We start from the raw sequence: 18,909 nt of genomic DNA on the forward strand, positions 1-18,909 counted from the left end.
TTAATATCTCTGGTGTATAGCCCGTATTTTCCCCATCCTAGATTTATTTCATTCTCTACTTTTATCCATTTATCTTCTCCCTTTAAACTTATTTCTAGTAGTGCCCTTAATTGGAAAGCCTCATAATAACATTGTAGATTTGGAAACCCCCATCCAAGAATTCTCTTTGGGGTATATTGAATCTTTTTCATTATTCTGTTTCTCTTTTTCCCATATATCCATTCTCTCAAAGTGTTGTCCCATTCTTTTAATTGTTTATATTCTATTTTTATTGATAAAGTTTGGAAAAGATAAAGTAGTTTGGGAATTATGCACATTTTCAGAGCTTGTATTTTCCGTGGGATACTTAATTGTTTATCCCTCCAGGCTTTTATTTTTTCCTGAATTTTTTTCCATATTGCCCCATAGTTGGCCACTTTTAACTTGGTTATTTCTTTTGTAATAGTAATGCCTAAATATTTTATTCTATTTCTTATTATTTTTATTTCTCCCATTTTTGCCTGCAGCGCCTTCTGCTCCTTTTTCCCCATATTGTATATAAGCATTTCTGATTTGCTCATGTTGACTTTCAGTCCTGAGTATCTTTCAAAATCTTTTAGAATTATTTGTATTTCCCTTATTGCTTCTATTGGGTTTTCCATTATTAATAAAATGTCATCCGCGTAAAGATTTATCTTCAGTTCTTCGTTCTTAATCTGATAACCCTTTATCCTGCCATTGTTTCGTATTCTGTCTGCCAGAGGTTGCATTGCTAATGCAAATAACAACGGAGATAGAGGGCAGCCTTGTTTTACTCCTCTTTCTATTTTCAAGAATTTTGTTAGTCCTTCATTTACTCTTATTCTTGCTCTCATATTACTATATAACTCTTTTATTATTTTAGTAAATGAAATATCAAATCCGTAGTTACCCATTAATTGCAACAGATAATCATGGTTTAGTGAATCAAAAGCTTTGTATATGTCTAACTTTAAGAGTGCAAATTTTCTTTTTTTGTTATGATTAAGAATGTTTAATACATTTCTTATAGGATGTGCGATGTTTCTACCTTTTATAAATCCGTATTGATCGTCCTTTACTATTTTACTTATAATCCCTTCTATTCTGTTGACTAATATTTTCGTGAATATTTTGTAATCCTGATTTAGGAGGCTAATGGGTCTATATGAATTAGGGTCTTCTGGATCTTTCCCGCTCTTTCTCACTGTTATTATCTCTGATTCTCTCCATGTGTCTGGGGGCTTTCCTCCTATCATTATACTATTAAATAAATCCTTCAATTCTGGGATTATTATTTCTTTTGTTTCTTTGTAAAACTCTGCAGTGTACCCATCGCATCCCGGGGATTTTGCATTTTTCAGTGTATCAATCACCTGCTCTATTTCTTGATATGTTATTTCTGCTCCTAGTTTCCTATTGTCCTCTCTATCTAATATCTTTGGTATATTTTCATTAAACCTTTCTCCATGTATTTGTTTTCTATATAAGCCTTGGTAGAAATCTTCAAATACTTCTCTTATTTCCTTATTTGAATTTACCTTTTTATTATATTTATTCTTTAACTGGGTGACTCTTCCTTTCTCTTTCGCATTTTTCAAATAGTTAGCCAATTTTTTCATTGTATTTGTATTTTGTCTTTGGAAATTATTTTTAAGAAATATCTCCTTTCTCCACAAATCCAAATTATCCATTTCTTCTAATTGTTTCTTTAATTTTTCCAACTTTACTTTCACCTGCACTTGGTATTTACTTTGCAATAGCTTTTGTGTTTCCTCTATTTCTTTAACCATTATTTTTCTTTCTTTATCTTTCTTTTTATTTTCTTAGACACTTGTGTGTTTTTTTAAAGATCTAGGTTAAAGATACAATCATGAATACTGACTTTGCAGCTCCTTATTATTTACATTGCTATCTGCTTATTTAAAATAATCCTGTATAAAAGTATGTGTTAAAGTTAAGTTAAAATAATAAAATAAGAGGATAGAATGCAAGCTAGGTCTTCATACTAATATAACTGAGGGTTACTTTAGGGTAACTAATTTTCCCACTGTGAAGGAGAAAACCATTCCTTCCTTATACAATAGTTTTGCCAGGAGAGTGGGGAATGTAACTTGCTGATCTCTATATCAACAGTCTATATCTTTCTGAAGGCTAAATCCAATGTTAGTCCTTTCTGCTGCTTATATTGCATATTGTTGTCAGGATTAGCTCCAACTTATAGGCTTTGTGAGATCAACAGTACAGTTTTTATTAGAAACTTTCTTCATCATAGTTATCAGTATTCCAAAATCCGAAATTGTCCATACAGGTGGCTAAGATGGTGAGACCTTTGCTTTCTGATGGTTTAGTGTACACAAACTTTCCTCCATGCACAACACTATTAAAACGTTATGTGTGCAATTACCTTCAGACTATGTGTAAGAGCTGTAAATGAAACAAAAATGAATGTAGTGTTTAGGCTTGGGTTCCATCCCCTAGATAAGTCTTGATGTATATACAGGCAGTCCCCAAGTTACAAACATCCAATTTGCAAACAACTCATAGTTAAGAATGGGGGCGAGACAACAGGAAGTAAAAGAAATCTACCCCTAGTAAGGGAAAGATTACTCCTGACAGAGTTATGGAGAAAAGGTGTCTCCACTGAAACTTTCTCATCTATCCTTGTTTCCACAGCAAGCGGTTAAAAAAAATTAATTGTCACCATAAGAAAAAAAATATGAAATCTTCTGAAAGAGCATAGACAGCAAAACAAACACCACAGGAGTGTTAACCCCCTCTATCTATATCTAGGGGGTGGAGTTATACTTAAAAATGTATCTGGTCCAACTTGCATACAAATTCAGCTTAAGAACAAACGTACAGAACTTACCTTGTTCATAACTTGGGGACTGCCTGTACAAGTATTCCAAAATATTTTTTTTTTAAAAGCCAAGATCCAAAACCCTTCTGGTTGCATGTATTTCAGATAAGGGATGTTAAACACATGTAACCGTCTCTTAGAATAGTGACATGTCTGTGCTTCTGCTTCTAGAGTCCTTTCCATTTTTCCTTTAAATTCTGTTCAGGCTTGTTAGAAGAGGGACTGTGCAGCTTATAAAACCAGGTAGAAGTGTGTTTGTACTCATCAGCATTGATGTAGGGTGGCAGGAAAGCCATTTTAAGTGGAGGACAATAGCCTAGAAATCCCTGTGAAAAACACCTCTCCAGTTTAAGAGGATGAATCAAGTTTCTTTTAGGAGAAACATACTCAGAAGCAATACTGAGTTGGCATTTTTAAAATGACCAAATACTAATCTAATTATTAATAGAGATCATGTATAATATAGGGCATGTAGATTATGTAATAAGCACTTTCTTGTTATCTAGCTTTTCCTCCGAATCCCTTAAATGTGTTTTCTATAGACGCATAAAAAGCAATCAGTGTAATAAGAAAATTGTTACATTGTCATGTTTGTTGGCAAAACATTTAAGTTTGAAATTGTCCCTATGAGAATGTATCTTGGCTGCAAAATGAAGCTCTCCATATATTGTTTAATAGCATCCTCTGTTGGCTAACTTGTGAAATAACTTCACTCTTGTTAAGTATATGTATCTGTAGTTTTTTTCTCTGAAACAGCAGCATTTTTTGTAGTTATATAATTTTTATGAAATGAGTTAGCTGGAAAGTAGCATTGTTATAATATTGTTCCAGCTTGAACTGATTTATAGAAATAGCTTTAAAAATGTAATCTGTTGTATGTTGTGTTCCAGTAGTTCACTATTTAAATTAGTACCACTTGCTGCACTTTGTATAGGCATTTCATTTTATTTCAGAGCTACTTAGGTGTTTAGTTAGACTGCCTTTTGAGGGGGAGGTGGGGAAAAACTTGGCTATGTGGCTATCTCTGGGTGGCTTTCATGCAGGGAGGAGGGAGCAAGCTTGTTTTCTGCTTCCTTGGAGACTAGGACGCGGAACAATGGCTTCAAACTACAAGAGAGGAGATTCCATCTGAACATTAGGAAGAACTTCCTGACTGTGAGAGCTGTTCAGCAGTGGAACTCTCTGCCCCGGAGTGTGGTGGAGGCTCCTTCTTTGGAAGCTTTTAAGCAGAGGCTGGATGGCCATCTGTCAGGGGTGATTTGAATGCAATATTCCTGCTTCTTGGCAAGGGGTTGGACTGGATGGCCCATGAGGTCTCTTCCAACTCTTTGATTCTATGATTCTATGATTCTATGATATTTCCTTTTTAGAATAGAAATTCCAGCCAAATTCTTCACAGCTGGTTTCATAAAGATAAACTTTAAAAATCCTCAAGTTCTTCAGTACATATTTTAAACCAAGGCAGACAGAATTTGTAATTACTGTATTCTACCCTAGTTGTTCTAATAACTCTTTCTGCTAGGTCCCCACCATCATCACAATACACCTCCTTCCCTGACCTGTAGCAGCATAGTCTCCCAGAACTGAATGTTTTCACTTATTGAGACCTGTAATGGATGGTATATGGGATCTCCACTTAACTGAGACTCAAGTGGACCTGTGGTTGTTCCATGCATAGTATAAAACTGCATGGTTCACTTGACAAAACAAGTTTGTGCACAATATTTAACATTTCTGCTTGTCATCTTCTGATAGGTTTTCTATCATAAACCTGAAGTCAGATTCACTATAGTTGTCTTGAACTTGAGAGGATTATGATCAATTCCTATTCGCCATCTATTTCCAAGGGGAAGTTGAAGAGGTGGGCCATTGAGATAGTCAAACTGACTTTTCTTCACTCCTAATAGTGCAATAGAGGTGCTTAGATTTTGTGGCTATTTCTAACATCAACTCTCCTCCTTTTCTGGTTTGATCAGAAAAAGTCTTAACATTTTGTCAGTGGATAACAAAACTGAGGAACATCTCATCTGACTACCAAAAAGACAGACAGGCACAATTTAGTGCTCCCATGTAGGAGAAAGATTCTGCCAGATTTTTCCCCTGGTCTATGTTCTGTATGTCATTGTCTAGTTACATTCATCAGATCATAGCAGATTGTATTGAGACATCTGAACATGTTTTAAATGTTGCAGGAAAAAAACTGAATTATGAAGCAACCTGTTTTTCTGGAATTAGAATAGGCTTTGTTTAACTAAAGTGTGAAAAAGTCAACTTGTATTTGTAATTTATGTGTTCTGTATTATTAATCATTAGGTTGTGTTAGACCTTTTGAAAAACCAGTCACTACAACTCCTCTAAAACATTCAGAAAATACCATTCATGACCCTTAGCTGCTAAAATGAATGTAATGTATTCTCCATAGAATGAAGCTGCATGAATGGTGACTAGATGTGGCTGAATGTTGAAGGGAAGAGCAGTCATGTGACAAAAGCACTGTATAATCCTCATATTTTAATCTGTCTAGTGAAATTAAACACTACTTAACATAGTATACTCATGCGTCTATAAGTGCCCACAAACAAAGCTTCTACTTTGTTTTTTCATGGAGAATTAAGATGCATTCAACAAAGATGAAGGTTTTAAAGATAAATTCAGGGATGCTGTGGTTAACTTTGAATTTGTTTTAATGATTTTTAACTATGGAATTTTAAATACTGTTTATATTTAATTCTATTTTAAGATTTGTATATTTTAAAAGGTTATGCTATGTTAAGCTGCTTTGAGTCCCTTTTGGGGGAGATAAAGCAGGGTATAAATAAATAAATAAATAAATGTAGCAATATTTATGGAATTTGTATCCTTCCATAGCAGCATATTTGAAATTTTCTGTAGGATGGATGGTCTTCATAATAATAATAATAATAATCATAATAATCATAATAATCATATAATAAATAACAATAGTCTTTATTTATACCCCGCCACCATCTCCCCGATAGGGTCTCGGAGTAGCTTACATGAGACCAAGCCCAAACAACAAATTACAACAGAGTAAAACCGAAAACGCAAACCGAAAACGCAAACAATAAACAACAACATCATAATTACATAAAACATGTGAATACATAACAATATAAAATTACAATAAGCACAAACACAGTGACAATGGGCGGCCTACATGTAATAATTTTTAAAAAGCTAATTAAAAACTAATTAAAAACTCGGCTGAGATAAAGGAGAAGCAGGTTATTTGCGGAGGAGGGCTCATTATAGTGGGGTTGTGGAATCAATCAAGTAAAATATAAAAATCAGTGTAAGAAATCATCTGGTGTCCTTCCTGTCATTTCTAAAGAAAATCAGTCAGATTGCAGTTAACCCATCACAACCAAACAATTGCAGTGTTTTTATCCAGCTTGGCAAGAGCACATCCAGTATTTCTCAGAGGCTATGAATTAAGTTTAGCCATGTGGATTGAAACTGGAATAAGACATGGGCTTGTATGTTTCTTCTTTTGTACTACAGAGAAAACTTTTTGAACTTTTGGAGCCATGGAAGAAAAGCTTTTTTGCCATTTTCTCTCAAGAAAAAAAAACACAAAAAGAAGTGGAAGAATTCAAATAAGTGTTCTATAAGCTTCAATAATAATAATAATAATAATAATAATAATAATAATAATAATCTTACTCGCCTCCTAACTACTCACAGTAGGGTACAACAGAGTCAAAACATAAAATACACACAATAACATACATAGATAAAAACACATTATAAAAACATAAACCAAACACAGGATACAAAATCAACACATAGCAGTAATAGAATGTAAATTCAAAACTCATGATTCTGAGCTGACTGTGTAGACCTGCCGGAAAGTTTTAAATTCTGACAGCTCCTTTACTTGTTGGATCTCTTCTGGCAGGTCATTCCATAGCCAGGCAACTGATGAAAAGGTTCTCTGGATGATGGTCTCCAGTTGGATCCTGGCTGATTAGAATAAGCATCCACCAAAGGGTTTCAGTATCCTAAGAGAACATAGATTGTGCTGGAAAAAGTGAACCTGTAGATAACCTGGACCTAAACCATGTAGGGCTTTAAAAGTTAAAACCAACACTTTGTACTTTGCCTGGAAACTAACAGGCAACTAGTGGAGTGACTTTAATGTGGGTGTAATATGCTCGCTTCTAGATGTTCCTGTAACTAGTTGGCTGGCATGTTTTGAACTTTACAGATCAAACATAATTTTGTTTTCTAAAATATTCTAAAAAAGGGACTGTGAATATTGTTCCTCTCTGATAATGGGCATCTCTTTGGATGTATGTGATAGTCTACGACAGAAGCAGCTGCTTAAAATGAAATTGCTGATCTCTGTCTGAAATTTTGCTGAGATGGTAATCCCATGTCTTGTCTATATTACTAGAGGTTGCAGAATGGAATGATTTTCTCTGAAGTTTTGAGCTCTATAGCTTTGAGCAGTCATGTTAGAGATCTGTCATTAATATGGTTGCATAAGTTAAAATTGATTTGACAATGAAAACAAAAGCAAAACAATCTTTTTGCTTTAAGAAAAATATTGTTTTATAATAATAGTAACAGAATGGGCAAATGCAAGTTAAATTGGGTTGTAAGAATGAATATAATTTTTCAAGCCCACCTTCGACTTTTACTTGAGATAGATGTATACAATATCTTTCCTAAAACTTGCTTCATATAGCACATTGCCTGAAAGTAATTTTATGAACAATACTAGCTGTCCCCTGCCACGCATTGCTGTGGCCCAGTCTGTATAGATGTATTTGTCTGTGTGTATATATATGTGTGTATGTATTTGTGTATCTGTGTATATACGTGTGTTTGCCTATATATGTGTGTGTGTGCATGTGCGCATGTGTGTGTGTGTGTGTAGATGTGTATATATTTGTGTATTTATATGTGTATATGTATATTGTGTATATGTATGTGCTTGTCTATATGCATATTTGTGTTTATATATGTATGTGTGCATGTGTATATTTGTGTGTGCATGTATATATGTGTGTGTGTGCAGATGTGTGTGTGTGTGTATTTGTGTGTGCTTGGGTATATATATATATATATATGTATGTGTGTGTATATATGGTGCATTTTGGGGGTTTTAAGTCTGTTCTGCTGGGGGGTGTGTGTGTATTTTTAGGGGTGATGAACACTCGTTGGACTGTTAGGTGTATTGTGTCAAAATTTCGTGTCAATTCGTCCAGTGGTTCCTGAGTTATGTTAATCCCACAAACGGACATTACATTTTTATTTATATAGATTTTGATAATTTGTCCATTAAACAAAATGAGTGTAGATTGAATCATCAGAAAGTAAAGGAGTACCAACCAAGATGCTTTGCATTGTAAGACATGTTGGCATGGAACTGGTTCTACACAGCCATAAATTATGGGCATAACTGGCATTCAACAATGAAGTGGGATAGGGCAGGAAGGGACAACCACGTCATTGCCATGGCTGCCCCAAATTTGAAAAACAGGGAGGTGAGAAAACATTTTGTAACATGCTTTTGTATTTCATGCTTTCGTGTATTTTATAACTTGCTTATGTAATTTTTATGAGGATGCATTCATCTGCATCTTAACAACTTATTTAGATAATGGAATGCTTGCCATAGTTCCTCGAAAAAAAAATAAGGAAAACAAAGACTTGATGCCTAAGAATAGAAGAGGAATTGTCTATATGCCATATTGAGTATTTCTTAGAATCATAGTGTTGATACCACAAGGACCATTTAATCCAACCCCCTGCCATGCAGGAAAAGCACGATCAAAGCACTTTACCAACCTTAGTTTCTTCTGAAAAATTTGCAATAAATGCACATCTGATGTGTCACTAATGTAAATCACAACGTGTTTCTCTTTTTGCAGACGGAATATATACAATAACAGTTTTTTCCTTCTCTGTGAAACCATGGCAGCAGTGAAGCAGCACAGAATTGCTTTGGTATTATAGTAGTGTAGCCAAACCAGACAGGTCTGCAGTACACTTTTCTATTTTTAGACTGTAGGTTGCCATTTTTATCCTGCGAAAATATTCATCAGTGCCTGTGTGACAGAGCATCGGTTTTTGCACCACATTTCCCTTCTACCTTTCTTCTCTGTTATGCCTTGCAGTGTATTTCTCAAGGTAAGGAGAAGGGAGCTGCTTTGAATTTCAATTCATGCATCAAACTGCTCAGTTCACAGATTTTAATGTCATGCACTTCATTCATTTTTTTCTGTTTGTAGTTGCTTGCACATTTTTGCTTAGTGTCTGCTATGTCTGCACTGTTCTAGTGCACAAATACTAAAGGCATGGAAAGGAAAATTGATGAATTCAGGTGTCTTCTGTAGTTTCTCTACCCATATGCACCAGCTATATACAAAAACACCTGTGAAATACAGAGCTGCATTATTCCCGTGAATGAGAGATCCTACTTTTTCTTCCATCACTGACATCAGACACTGGTTTAGAAGTAGAACAGAATCCTCTGATTTAGATGAAAAGGGGAGATTAAGATTGCTGTCATCACCATAGTAATAGCACCAATTATTTTATTATTTATTTATTTATTTATTTTGGGTATTTCTACCCCGCCCTTCTCAACCTCCGAAGGGGGACTCAGGGCGGCTTCCAACCGGCATACGTTGATGCCTACAATTCACACAGTAAAATACATAGTAACAATAAATTATAAACAGTTAAAACATTACATTAATACAATAAAAATACATAAAAAGCCAGCCTGGTGGCCATCGTTTTGCCAAGTCCGTAATTAATAAATTCATTCCGCTTATCATAGTCTGTTTCCAAAGCTTTAGTCGTCATTGTCCATTGTCAATCTGCCAGATTATCCAAAGGCCTGGTCCCATATCCATGTTATTACTATATATTGAGCTAGGTGGCAAAACAGAATCCTGAGGAATCCTACAGTCGTGGTACTAAACAGGAAATGCTCAACAGCACCACCACCTTCTGAAAATTCACCTACAAGAGAGACCAGAGCAATTGTAAAACTGTACACCCAAGAGAGTCTGAGAAGCTATCCATCTTACTGAAAACTGCCAATAACTCCTTGTCTAGTTCTTTCCATGGACAGTTCACCAAGGAGCCCAAAGCATTATCTGTTTCATAAGCCAGGCTTTGGTTGATTCCTTTAAAAGTGATGGGGTCTAATGGCGAGTGGGGAATACTCCAGATAAAGTCCATTCCTGATTTCTCTCCATTTTCCCTAGCAATATAAGATCAAGGAAACATGCGGATAGCAGGATTCCTTGCCCCAAGCTAGTGATTTCCTTCACATAGAGCAAAAGAGATTTGTCATATTTATCCCGTGTCCATTCATCTAGTTATAGTTTTTGTGTTCTCCAGTGAATACTTAGAATCTTTTGATGGAAATACAAAACTTGTGCTGCCAGCTGATAGCAGGCTTGGTAATATTAGTAGATACACTGTATCTCATAGTCTCCTGCCTGGAATAGTCCCTGTGGACAGTATCATCTAGTCTCAGCCATCCCACTGACTCTCTTTACTTTGGTCAGAATAAGTTACTGTCAAATACTTTGGTCAGAATAAGTTACTTACAATACGACTGGCGAGACTGTTTTTATTATTTATAGTTTTAATGACTGCTTATGTACTGTCTAATTGTGATTTACGTTTAATTGTGGTTTTATTATTGTGGTTGTTATGGATTGGCATCGCGTCAGTGTCCAATGTATGGCATTAAAGTTTTGCCAGTTATCTGTAAACCACTTTGAGTCTCCCTAGTGGTGAGAAAAGCGGTATAGAAATACTGTAAATAAATAACATAAATAAATAAACACTACATCAGTGAGGTGTTGTCCTCTTTAGTCGGAGACCATCTAAAATAGTGAGGGGATCCAAGGAGCCTTTAAAGGAGCTCATGCCTCCAGGGACCAGATAAGAGTCATAATTTACACAGAGAGGGTATAGTAAAAGCCCATAGGTTTGGTTCTTGATAACAGCATGATGGAAATTTTTAACTTCTTTCTACTCTGTCCGGGATCTTTTTCTACCTCATTTTTTTATGTGAGACTTAATTATAAGGTACAGGTATCTCATACACACCACTTAATGTATGTGATAGTGAAAAATGCATCTTTTCCTTTAGAATGAGGTCTGTGCTCCCAGTGCATCTGGTCTAAAAATAGAATCATGTTCCTATAAGTCTAATTTTGTTTTTTAAGTGATGTGGTGGAGCAGATGCTTTGTTTAAAGAAAAAAAATGATTTGTTCTTAGTTCTGCTTCTGCATAATCAACAGTATTGTCTTTTCTAGTGAGTCATGTCTTTCTTCACTGCCTAACTTTCACAGCCATATTTAGACATTGGAAACACTATTTTGTGAACAGTCCTGACTTTGGTACCTATCTATCTATCTATCTATCTATATCTATAAAAATGCTCTGTGCATAATGAGTACCTTAAAAACAAAAGAACCAATGAACGAAATCACACCAAATTTGGCAACAAACGTCTCACAACACAAGGAGTGACCATCACTCAAAAAATTATGATTTTGTCATTCGGGAGTTGTAGTTGTTGGGATTTATAGTTCACCTATAATCAAAGAGCATTCTGAACTCCATCAATGATGGAATTGAACCAAACTTGGCACACAGAACTCCCTTGACCAACAGAAAATACTGGAAGGGTTTAGTGGACATTGACCTTGAGTGTGGGAGTTGTCGTTCACCTACATCCAGAGACTACCATGGACTCCAACAATGATGGATCTGGACCAAACTTGGCACAAATATTCCATATGCTCAAATATGAACACAGATGGAGTTTGGGGGAAATAGACCTTGACATTTGGGAGTTGTAGTTACTGGGATTTATAGTTCACCTACAATCAAAGAGTGTTTTGAACCCCACCAACGACAGAATAAAAAATAAAAATAAAAAATAACGACAGAATTGGGCCAAACTTCCCAGACAGAGCCCCCATGACTAACAGAAAATACTCAAGGCCATCCAGTCCAACTCCCTTCCCCAGGGCAAGAAGACGTAATCAAAGCCCTCCTGACAAAGAGCCATCCAGCCATAGATAGATATAGATAGATATGATATAGTACCATAGATTGGAAAGGGACCCTTAAATAAGGACAATGATATGTTGCATGTTCCCGAGTAGGCAAACCAGACAATCTCTACATCAACACTGACAAAGAGACAACAAGAAATACTGTTTACCCACAAGCATAAAGAAATTACTGTGCTGTCACGCACTGGGTCTATAGCAATTGGCTTTTGAACAGGACATGCTCTTTGTGCCCAGCGGGAAGCCGGGGTGCCTCAGCTGAGAGGCTCTAAGGATTTTCCTATACAAAAGTCTTTAGGAGCTTAAAAAGTTTGATGGGCCATTGGCCCTATAATTGCAAACCAAAGGAAGCCACCTTATTGAAAAATGCATGGAACTTTGGAATACATGCAAACACTCAAAGAAAGAAAAGGAAGTTGGAGCTCCTGGTACATCCGTACCAGCACAATTACATATATTAGAAAGCAACACTTTCTCATTACTTTATTTTCCAGATCAACAGACTGGGCCACAGCAATGCATGGTAGGGGGCAGCTAGTCTATATATATAAATGCTCTGTGCATAATGAGTACCTTATAAACAAAAGAACCAATGAACGAAATCACACCAAATTTGGCAACAAAATGTCTCACAACACAAGGAGTGACCATCACTCAAAAATTATGATTTTGTCCTTTGGGAGTTGTAGTTGCTGGGATTTATAGGTCACCTACAATCAAAGAGCATTCTGAACTCCATCAACGATGGAATTGAACCAAACTTTGCACACAGGACTCCCATGACCAACAGAAAATATTGGAAGGGTTTGGTGGGCATTGATCTTGAGTTTGGGAGTTGTAGTTCACCTATATCCAGAGAGCACTGTGGACTCAAACAATGATGGATCTGGACCAAACTTGGCACAAGCACTCAATATGCCTGAATATGAACACAGATGGAGTTTGGGGGAAATAGACCTTGACATTTGGGAGTTGTAGTCACTGGGATTTACAGTTCACCTACAATCAAGGAGCATTCTGAACCCCACGAACGATAGAATCGGGGCAAACTTCCCACACAGAACCCCCATGACCAACAGAAAATACTTAAGGCCATCCAATCCAACTCGCTTCATCAGGGCGAGAAAACGTAATCAAAGTCCTCCTGACAAAGAGCCATCCAGCCATAGATAGATAGATAGATATGATTCACACACAGAGAGATATAGTACCATAGATTTGAAAGGGACCCTTAAATAAGGACAATGATACGTTGCATGTTCCAGGGTGAGCAAACCAGACACTCTCCACATCAACACTGGCAAAGAAACAGCAAGAAATACTGTTTACCTAGAAGCATAAAGAAATTACATATATTAGAAACCAACACTTTCTCCTTACTTTATTTTCCAGATCAACAGACTGGGCCACAGCAACGTGTGGCAGGGGACAGCTAGTTCAATTATATATCTTTACACTGTAGGATTTGGGGAGTTGTCTCATAGCAATCTTTCCAAGTCTTAGCCTTTAGATTTCTTGCTAAAGTCTCCATTTTGATTAAGGACTGAGCCAAAGTATTGGAAATTTTTGACTCCAGCAATACCTTGTTTACTCTAAAGTTATGTAGATCATCTGTAGTAATTTAATTAACTTGTAAAACCAACTTTGCACTTTCTTCTTTGAAAGTAGTTCTAGTTATTAGTATGGTTTTGAGAAGGGAGCAAAAAGATGCCATTTACAACCAAAAATAAAGAAAAGCCTCATTGGCTGATACATGAAGTTCTTACAGCAAGTAAGGACAGATGAGAAGCAAAATGGGTCAGAACCCTGAATGTAACTATTCAAGGACATATGTGCAAGGACAAAGATTACTACTACTACAGTCAATACAGAGAAATAGAAGACCAAAACAAAAAGGTAGAACATAAGACCTCTTCCACATGATCAGAGACATCAAAGGGAAATGAGAATGAATGTCATTCTCAAGCTCCATTGAATATTAAATTTTATTTCCTTCCACCATGTTATTTAAAGAAGCAACCTTACTCTACTATTCCGTGAAACTTTAAAATCCAGTGCTTCTTGTGCATTACTCTTTTAACATGTGTTACCAGGAATTTTGATAGAATCAATACTATGTTCTATTATTTCATTGTTAGTTAAGTGATGTTAAGCACTTCACCCTTTCTCTGGTCTTTCACATATTACTGTGTGCAGCTAATCATTTGAAAATAGTTGATATCTTTAGGTTACTCTGTTTGATTGGAAGCGACAGAACTAGATTCAGAAAAGAAAAGATCTCAACCAAAAAGATACTTGCATGTACCCCTTAGCGAATTCTTATTCTCTGAAAATTATCTGGGACTCTCTTTTTACATTATTATTTAAAGGCTTGTTGAGCTCTGTAACTTCAGGAAGGGCACACAGGGAAGCAGTGGAGAAGAAAATCCCCTTGTACATTTATTCTTACATTTAGTGGTTTTTTTAAAATGCAATTTGATTTATCACCTGCTTACTGTTTTCATGTAAAGTCTTGTCTGTCTTGATACCCTTACATGCATTCCCCTGGCAGTGGCAACAAAAGAAAGAAAAATCTGAAGGTGCAGAGCTACAGCTTAAGTAAAACACAAGGTTTCAAAGTTTAGATTTTAGCATCAAATTTTTGGTTCAGTAAATGTATTGTGTTGCAACTGTCTTATTAACTTGCAGAGTCTGTATACCTTTCTTCTTTGTTCTCATTAAAATATGAGGTGGCATGTGTTAGACTGCATTTGCGTTCACTTCCAGGGACTTCAGTGGGTTCTAAATTTGGCATTGCTAAACTGGTTCCCTGTTTGCATGAATCAATTGGGAATGCTATTTTTAGCAACAAAGGGGGATTGAAAAAGCAATTTTCTTTTAGTGTAACAGATCCCAAGAGGAACACTGATGCAAACTCTCTGTCACTGTATATGACCCCCCTACCGAAAAATGCACAGACAAAAGGCAGCTGTCAACGTCTGCAGCAGTATTAATCTTTAATCAATCAAGTGTTTTCTGCATTCAGCTGTTCGGGTGAAAAACAGGTCGCAAGGAGATTCTGAGTGGAATAACTAAGCATTATGTTTGGTGGGTAGCTGTAGCTAAAAATAGTATTTGCTCCAAATGATTCTCCAGTCTAGTTATGATAAGGTTGATTGGACTATTACTACAAATTCATTTCTAGTAGGTTTAAAATACACAGTGGAGCTTTTTAAACAACACAAGCTAAAATACTTCTCATAGAAGAAAGTATTGGTTAGTGCCAATTAATTAATAATATCAAACTATTAAATGAGATACTTCTTGATGTCAAGCAGGGTCAATCTGTTCTACATTTTGTTCTCTGAAAGGACTAGTATGAATTATGTTTAGCTTTCATAATGTTTTTGTACTGGAAGTGTCATCACCACCTTCCCACAAAACCTATAGTAATGCCAGTTAGTACCTTATAGTTTTTATTACTACTTTCTGTTACATGCTTTCTATTGAAAGATTTCGCTTCCTCACTCCTGCTAAAAACTTCTTTAAGTGCAAATACCGGCAGTGTAATAGTATGGGATTGTGTTGGCTCCTACTTAAAGAAGATTTCTCCTTTCCTAATTAAGATTTTGGACTTAACTAGCACTATTAATGGTACCATAGTGATAACTATACAAATAGTTTGTCCTTTGTAGTAGAAACTCTTGTCACAATGCAAGCCTTGAATTGATTAGTGTCTAAATACTGAAGTCTTGATCTATCTATATGGATTCAAATACAGATGTGATCCATAATATGTTTTTGCAGTGGTATAAACATGTGTTAGATGAGTACCAGAACAACTTAGTGTCCTTCTTGAGAATCTAAGCAAGGAGGAACATTAATGCATAGTTGTTAATAGAAGGAGCTAGCCTATTTGAGATTATAGATATCTGTGAAGTAATTTATATATAGGCAGATAATCCGTTATAAAGTTGCTGCAATGGAGATATAAGCGATTTTTATGTTGCACATTTTTTTCACAATATGCCCCCCCTTAGCCACTGATTTTATCTCCACAGTTTCATTTATCCACATTCCCCTAAATATCCCTCCCCCTGAAGAGCTTGTGGGCCTCTCTAGGTCCTCCAGTGCGATTCTATTGTAAACTTCTAGCCCAGGTATAGCCAAAATACAGGTTTTACTATTATTCATAGAATTATGTTTTAATGTGGTCTTGAAATATCGTCTCTGTAAACATGGGTATCACTATGTTTAATTAAATTCTTATATCCCATCCTATTTTACACAACGATGCCTTTTTATTTAGCATTAATTAATAACCAATACACTAATTTTGGTCTTTATGCATCAGCAGAATGTGTGGGTGGGTGTGTGTGGGGAGGGAGGGGGGATAGAGGGAAAGAAGAAAAACTTTTCCTAGTAAGTATCTAGATAAGAGGTTTCCTGACATTTCATGTTTGTGGAACACTTTTTAGGCCTACATCATTTTGTGACACAGTAATTCAATTTTACTAGCAAACCGGAGGTTAAACCAACTCCTTATAAGAGATACGGACACATATTTAAATTGTAATAACAACATTTCTAATCAAAATCTAATCAAATTTTTTTATATTATTCAAATATATTATTTGTAAGATAACATAAATTTTCAAGATTTTTGTCCTTTCGCTTTATGTTTGTAGCACACCTACAGACTGCAACCGACACACTAATATGTTACAACACACAATTTGGAAATCTGTGATCTAGATGTTTTGGATGCTCTGGTTTTAAGATAAAATAATTTTGTTCGCAGATCCCTCTAAATATATGTTATCAACAGAATAAAATCTGGCAGAACTAACAAATTCCTAAATGAGACTCGGTTAAATTAAAATGGTTATTCGTCTTCTTTTCTCATTGAGAGGCAAACATGGTCCAAGTTCAGACCTTTGTGAGCAACCTTGCTCTCTGTTAGTCAGTTGTCTAAATTCAGTGTGATATAAATAGAACGATACATTGAAATGAAAAGGACTTTACTTGTCATACCTAACACAAGTTCTTTTAATTTAAATGGCCTTCCTCTTTGTAGTACTAATGTTAAATTCAACTAGTGCTTTTAGATTACTTCTCCTGTGATACTCAGTGAACTTCATGTTAGAGTAATGACTGGTAACTACGTAACTCACAACTAAATAAAGTACTGTAATGTGTTATTACATCACAGCAAATTGCACTAGCTTTTTTCCAGTTTGATACAACTAAAACACTATATTTTTCACAGTAATAATTAATCGGGGGAAATGTTACATTTTCATATGAAGGAGTTCTGAGTCAGTGTAATATTTGAAGAGAACAACTGAGGTATAAAGACTCCAGGAGACCAGGGTTTGAATTCCACCCCAAACATGGAAACCCATTGGGTGACATTGTGCAACTCACACTCTCTCAGCTCCAGAGGAAATAAATAACAACCCCCCTATAGAAACAAATACCAAGAAAGCCCCATGATGTGTTTGTCTTAGAATTACCCTAAGCTGTAAATGACTTCAAGACAACAACATCAACAAATAATACGTGAACTTGGGGAAACTTTTGAACTCTGTTATAAAGGAATTGCTCTCTGGTTTAACTCAGGGGCCATAACGCAGGAACTCCTGCAGTTTTACCGGAGGCGTCCAAATGACGTCTCCGGTAAAACCGAATTCATTTAGGACAATGCAGGAAAACCCTGCTTTGTCCTGAATTAATTTGATACCTAAGATCTGGGCCTTACCAGGTGTGTGCCCAAAATATGGATGGGGCCCAAGGACCATGTTATGCGATTTCAGGGCGCAATTCATACCATCCTCTCAGGTTTTCGGGCTGAATGAGCCTGGAAAACCCAGAGGGCACCAACCCCCTCCCCAAGGCTTTAAAATACTAGAATAACTTTGCCAGCCGCCATTAAGGTCCTGCCGGAGTCCTCCTGGTGCGTAGAAATAACACACCGGGGTGTGTGTGTGTGTGTGAGAGAGAGAGAGAGAGAGAGAAAGAGAGAGAGAGAGACAGGAGCTATTTTCCTTCTGCTCCCTCCCTCTCCTGGCATGTCATTTCTATACGGCAGGAGAACTCCAGCTTGACCTTAATGGTGGCTGGGTAAGTTATTACACATTTTAAAGCCTCTGGTGGGAGCGGGAGGTTGGGTGTCTCAATGCCATCCCGGAAGGTACCTGAAGGGCGTCTAGACACCCCCGGGAAAAATGCATGCTTTGGGGTGGGAGGAGTAAAGGCCACCCCAATCCGGGTTTTATAATTCTGTGTTGGCGTGGACTTTCTTGCTCTCTGGAAGCACCCTCAGTTGTTTAAATGTTTACATCTTAAAGTTAGCTATATTTAATCATTGGAAAAGCTGCAAGATTCATTGTGCATAAAAGTAATATAATGCACCTGTAACCTTCTGTTTATTAGTTGAATTGGCTTAACTAAATCATAATTAACAGAAGAAATGGGGGAGCCATATCCTTTCCCCCCAGAATTCAACTTTTAGAAAGTCAAGTCATTATGTTAAAATGTATAAAAAGTTAATACACAGTATGGAATCTTAATAGAGTGAAACGTGTTTTTTCTTTCCCCCTTCACTTTCTATAGTTGTGACTGGAGCTACTGATGGAATTGGAAAAGCCTATACAGAAGAGGTAAGGTATGATTTCTTTAATTTCTCCTTCTTAGCAGTGAGCATATGTAGCCATTTCACCCTTACAAATAATGATGAACGTCCATTGTTTCATGTGTCGCTTGATTTGAAATGGTAATGTGTATGTGCAATCTACAAATTTGTACTTTTGATTAGCTCTGGAAAATAGAATAGACAAGATGAGTTTCAATGTGCAAAATATGGGCTGTTGTGTTCAAGAAAGCCAATTATTGAAAGTTGCACTAGAGCACCCATTCAAAATTCTGATGAGATGCCACATAACACCAATCTTACTACAGCTGCATTGGTTACCAATTGAGCACCGGATCAC

The 18,909-nt window shown here is 36.3% G+C and overlaps 1 protein-coding gene across 1 annotated transcript in view; it reads left to right on the forward strand.

Annotated features, from left to right (window-relative positions):
- LOC132768522 (very-long-chain 3-oxoacyl-CoA reductase) overlaps positions 1–18,909 on the forward strand; it is a 58,197-nt gene that overhangs the window by 7,964 nt on the left and 31,324 nt on the right. Inside the window, exon 2 of the mRNA XM_060764500.2 lies at positions 18,533–18,579. Coding sequence (XP_060620483.2) covers positions 18,533–18,579 — 47 coding nt within the window. The remainder of the gene's footprint in view (positions 1–18,532; positions 18,580–18,909) is intronic.

The sequence above is a fragment of the Anolis sagrei genome, chromosome 1, assembly GCF_037176765.1.
Source record: "Anolis sagrei isolate rAnoSag1 chromosome 1, rAnoSag1.mat, whole genome shotgun sequence".
Taxonomy (NCBI): Eukaryota; Metazoa; Chordata; class Lepidosauria; order Squamata; family Dactyloidae; genus Anolis; species Anolis sagrei.